This window comes from Haematobia irritans, chromosome 2 (assembly GCF_050003625.1).
Source record: "Haematobia irritans isolate KBUSLIRL chromosome 2, ASM5000362v1, whole genome shotgun sequence".
NCBI classification, from domain to species: Eukaryota; Metazoa; Arthropoda; class Insecta; order Diptera; family Muscidae; genus Haematobia; species Haematobia irritans.
This window is the reverse complement of record NC_134398.1, coordinates 55882641-55887773: the sequence shown is the minus strand read 5'-3', so window position 1 is coordinate 55887773 and position 5133 is coordinate 55882641. Positions and strand designations below refer to the sequence as shown.

The 5133-nt window shown below is 38.3% G+C and overlaps 1 protein-coding gene across 1 annotated transcript; it reads right to left on the bottom strand.

The window, feature by feature from the left end:
* Positions 1–516: 516 nt before the first annotated feature.
* On the bottom strand, positions 517–4554 carry LOC142224571 (uncharacterized). The gene is made up of 4 exons (XM_075294355.1): positions 2703–4554; positions 2061–2627; positions 1602–1910; positions 517–1559 (listed from the first exon to the last, which is right to left on the bottom strand). Exons 1-4 carry the CDS (start codon positions 4552–4554, stop codon positions 517–519), a joined length of 3771 nt encoding a protein of 1256 aa, XP_075150470.1.
* Positions 4555–5133: the final 579 nt, after the last annotated feature.

Below are 5133 nucleotides of genomic sequence, written 5' to 3'. Positions count from 1 at the left end.
TATTTTAAAGACATGAAATCTCTGACCTCACGATAATATTTTTTTCAGTGTAGAGTAGTGGTGAAGGGTATAATTAAAATCTATGGATCTATGATTTCAAATAATATTAAAGGCATTATTTCATGGATTTCTCCCACGCTTAGGTGAGATATTTAAGATACTTGTTGAGCCTATAAGCTTTTTTATAGGCTTTTTTAAAAATCCAAAAAATGAAACCAATTTTTTACAATACTTGATCACAATCGATCACTTTATTGCGACGACAAAAATCAATATAAAAGCTAGCAATCTCTCTACGCAAAAAAGAAGTTACAAAGAACATCATTATTATTTCTCATTATCTCTTTAGGCTGAACCGCTAGAATTCTGGCATGCAAATTTTATGACCCTTTGCGTGTTGTTGTTGTTAAGAAAAAATGCAAGTACATTGCAAGGGTAAACATTCGTGTGTTACATACATATTTTTGCAAGAGAGACGTTTGTATGTTTCGCAATGCTATGCTGCTGAGAATGCTGCTACTGAGTTTCGTCTGCTTGCACAATGGGTTGGCCTGAACATCCTCCCCCCGTTGGAATGCTGTGCATTGCAACAAAGTTGTCATCAATGGGCAACAGTGCCAATTTCGTTACAGATCTTCGAATTATGCCATTAAGAGTTTTTATTAGCGCTACACGAACTACACCATCTCCTCCAGATACCACATCCACCACTCGACCTAAAAGCCATTTTAGTGGCGGTAAGTTGTCCTCTTTTATAAGAACCATGTTTCCAATAGAAATATTTTTTTGATTTGATATCCACTTTGTCCGTTCTTGCAGTAATGCTAGATATGAGGAACTCCATTTCTTCCAAAATATCTGTTGCATATAACATACTCTTTGCCACCTGGTCAATCGACAGACATTCAAGTCAGTTACATCAGGTTCCGAAAATGTGATAAGTGGGGCTCCTACTAAAAAGTGTCCAGGTGTCAGCACTTCCAAATCGTTAGGGTCCTCAGAAATTTGGCACAATGGCCTGGAATTTAATACGGCGCATATCTCGCATGCTAGAGTTCGCAATTCATCAAATGTGAGCACAGTTTGGCCCACTGTGCGGTAAAAGTGATATTTGGCTGATTTTACGGCAGCCTCCCAAAGGCCGCCGAAATGCGGCGATCTTGGTGGAATAAACTTCCAATTAATTTCATCAGCTAGACATTGTTTTTCGATTTCCTTAATATTGTTTTGCTCGAAGAATAGTTGTCGAAGTTCTTTCAATTCATTTTTGGCCCCCACAAAATTAGTGGCATTATCTGACCATATAGTTTTTGGTTTGCCTCTAATTGATATAAACCGCCTTAACGAAGCTAAGAATGATGAGGTGGATAAATCGGCTACCACCTCCATATGTGTCGCCTTTGTTGAAAAACATATAAATATGCAGATGTAGCATTTCAAAGGTGACCGATTTCTTATCCCGGACTTGTAATAAAAAGGCCCACAAAAATCAATGCCTGTCACGAAGAAAGCTCTTGATGGCTGGACTCTGTCATGGGGCAAACTGCCCATTACATGCTCTGTAATTTTGGGCTTAAGGCGAAAACATTTGATGCACTTACTAGCGATAATACTAATGGTTTTTCTGCCTCCTAAAGGCCAATATTGTTGGCGTATATTTGCTAAAAGACATTGCGGTCCTGCGTGCAATAATTTTTCATGGTAGTACATTACCATAGAAGTTGTTAGTGGGTGCTGTTTGGGAACAATTATAGGGTGTTGAGCATCGAAGTTAAGATACGAATTTTGCAAACGTCCGCCAACTCTAATTAAACCGTCAGAATCCATAAACGGCGCAAGTGAATACAATTTACTAGATGGGGGAACATTTTTATTAGATTTTAATGCTTTATATTCAGCTGCAAAGTTGACTAATTGAATATTTCGAAATAAAATTTTAGTTCCCATTTTTAATTCATAATCAGTTAAATTTGTAGAAGATTTGAGTTTTACGATATTTATAAAACGAAATACGTATGCAAAAATTCGTTGAATTTTATGGAATGAGTTATGAAATTTACAAGTTATAGCAAAATCTCTCATTGTCGAAGAAATTAGGGCGGCACGACGACGCTCAGGCAAATCTGAGATAAAATTTGTTATCTTTGGCCAGTGTTCCACACTTTTGTTCAAGAAAGCAGGCCCGTTTTTCCATAACTCACAATTCACAAGCTCTTCTGGGCTAGATCCTCTTGATAAAATATCCGCTGGATTTTGAGCGGTTGGTACATGATGCCACGACATTGTTTGTGTTAGGGTTTGAATTCGACTTACTCTGTTGCTTACAAATACGTTATAGTTTGACGACTCATCTCGCAGCCATGACAAAACCACCATAGAATCGGACCAGCAGTGACATTCGTATTTGTTGCCGATTACACCCGAAACCTCATCCAAAATCTCTGCTAGAAGTAATGCTGCTGATAGTTCCAACTTTGGTACTGTTAAAACCTTTAACGGAGCCACTCTAGATTTGGAGCAGAGCAAACTCACTCGAACTTCCCCTTTATACTCTGATCTAATGTAAATACAAACTCCATAAGCAGAGAGACTAGCGTCACAAAAAGCATGTATTTGTACCGTCGAATCTGGAAGTAGTAGAAATCGTGGAAATTCAAATAAATGGACAAGCGAAAATTTTGAAATATATTTCAACCATGCACAATGTAAATCTTGGGGTAAACTTTCGTCCCAATCCAGCTTACGCTTCCATAAACTTTGCATGAAAATTTTTGCCTTTGTAGTTACAGGCCCAATAAGGCCTAGAGGATCATACAAGCGGGCTATTGATGACAAGACAGTACGTTTGGAGATATTCTTTGATTCCATAACATGCGAAAGGGAAAAAAGAAATTTGTCCAATTTTGGATCCCATACGAGACCAAGCGTCTTAGTTACATCTGTGCCATCGTGGAATTGCAAAAATGTTTCTCGATCACTTTGGCAAACGTCTTGCAAAACCGTTTCATCATTGGAAATCCACTTACGTATTTGTAAGTTCCCACGTTTCAAGAGAGCAGTGACTTCTCTTCTAATTTTGACCACTTCATCAATAGAATCACCTCCAGAAATTAAATCATCGACATAGAAATCCCTAGTAACCACAGTGGCACCAATAGGATACGATTCTCTTTCGTCATACGATAATTGGTGCATTGCCCGAATGGCTAGAAAAGCGGCTGGTTTGGTGCCATAAGTCACTGTATTTAGTTTATAAATTTTGATTTCTTCATCAGAACTATTCCTCCATAATGTACACTGAAGATAGTCGTCAGGCGAGTTAATGCGAATACAGCGATACATTTTGCAAATGTCACCACATAATGCAATTTTAAAAAATCGAAATCGTAATAATGTATCAAACAATTTGGCTTGAATGGTAGGGCCCGAATGTAACGTGTCGTTTAGAGAGAGGCCTGTTGTGGTTTTTGCAGACCCGTCAAATACCACTCTGAGTTTAGTGCTAGTACTCTCTTCTTTGTGGACACAGTGATGAGGGAGAAAACAGGTTTTGATATGCTTTGGGATATCTGTAACGAGAGTCATATGTTTAAGTTCGGCATACTCACTCATAAAATCAACGTATTTCTTCTTTACAGCTGGCAACTTGTTTAGCTTTCTCTCAAGATTTAAAAAACGACGGAGAGCACAAGAGTATGAATCACCTAGCTCATTGAAGTTTAATTTTCTCGGCAACGAAACAGAGTATTCTCCAGAGGGCAATCGAATTGTATTTTTAATAAAATGTTGTTCACAATATGCATCGTCCGAATTGGGATGTGAATTGTTTCCATAATTTTGCTCAACTTCCCAGAAACTTTTCATAATATGAGCCAATGATTGGGTTTCGCTTTTCGAAAGGCCCTTTGACGATGCGGCCAGTGAACATCCGTTTGATTTAGATACGCATCCACCAGATACAACCCATCCTAGACGAGTTTTTTGAAAGATTGTCGATTTATTTTTGCAACGAATTTGACCCACACTCATGAGGTCAAAAAATAGACCAGCACCAATAAGAAGGTCTATTCGGCCCCTTTCATAAAAATTTGCGTCCGCTAACTTGATATTATTAGGGATCTCAAATGTACTTACATCGATATCTCGATTTGGTTGATACTCTGTTATAGAAGGTATGATGACAGAAACAAAAGAGACACAGTAATCACTGTGACAAGATTTTATCAAAACTTCTGTGGTCTTGTCGGCTGTGATATTGCCTTCACCAATACCTGATATTGCGATGTTTGCATTTTTCATATTTAGCTGTGCTTGATTCACAAAGCGTGTTGTCATAAAATTGAGTTGTGAAGCTGAATCTAAAATAGCACGGCAAGGTACATATTTGTTTTTCACCAAAACGATAGCTGTGGCCAATAGAATATTTGAACCATCATTAAATTCTATATTTGAAGGTGATGGATTCAACGAAACGAGAGAAGATTGAGACGTCACTTGATTTGGTTGCGAGAGAGGTGGTGATAATTGTGAGGTTGTTGGCTGTTGGGGTGGCATGTTGTCTATTTGGCTGGTGATAGTTTGGGAGCCCAAATTATTTTCGATATGGAGTAATGAGTGGTGTTTCATGTGGCATGTACGACATGGTCCGAATTTGCATTTCTGTAGCCTGTGGCCTTTTCTCAAACAATTAAGGCACAAGTTCAACCTTTTGACTTCTTTGAAGCGTAATGTTGGGTGTAGATTTGTAAATCTTGAACAACTTGAAATATAATGATCATCAGTTTCACAATATGTACAAAAAACCGATTTAGAGCCAGAAGCTATTAAAACATTTCTACCATGCATGGGAGGTTTCTTATTCGAATGCTGATTTGATGCTGTAGATTTCATGGAACTTTCGAGATTCTCAAGCATTCGAGATCTTCGCTCTAGAAAAGAAGCCATAGAGTTCCAAGTGGGTAATTTGTCGTTTTGTAACCCTTCCTCCCATTTAGTCTGCGTTTGATGATCAAGTTTTGATACGACAATATTTATAAGCAAGCCATCAGCCAATTGCTCCTTAGTGCATACGGTTTCAAGAGCTCGAACATGAGCATTAAGTTTATCGCTCAGCTGGCGAAGACTTACTGCAGA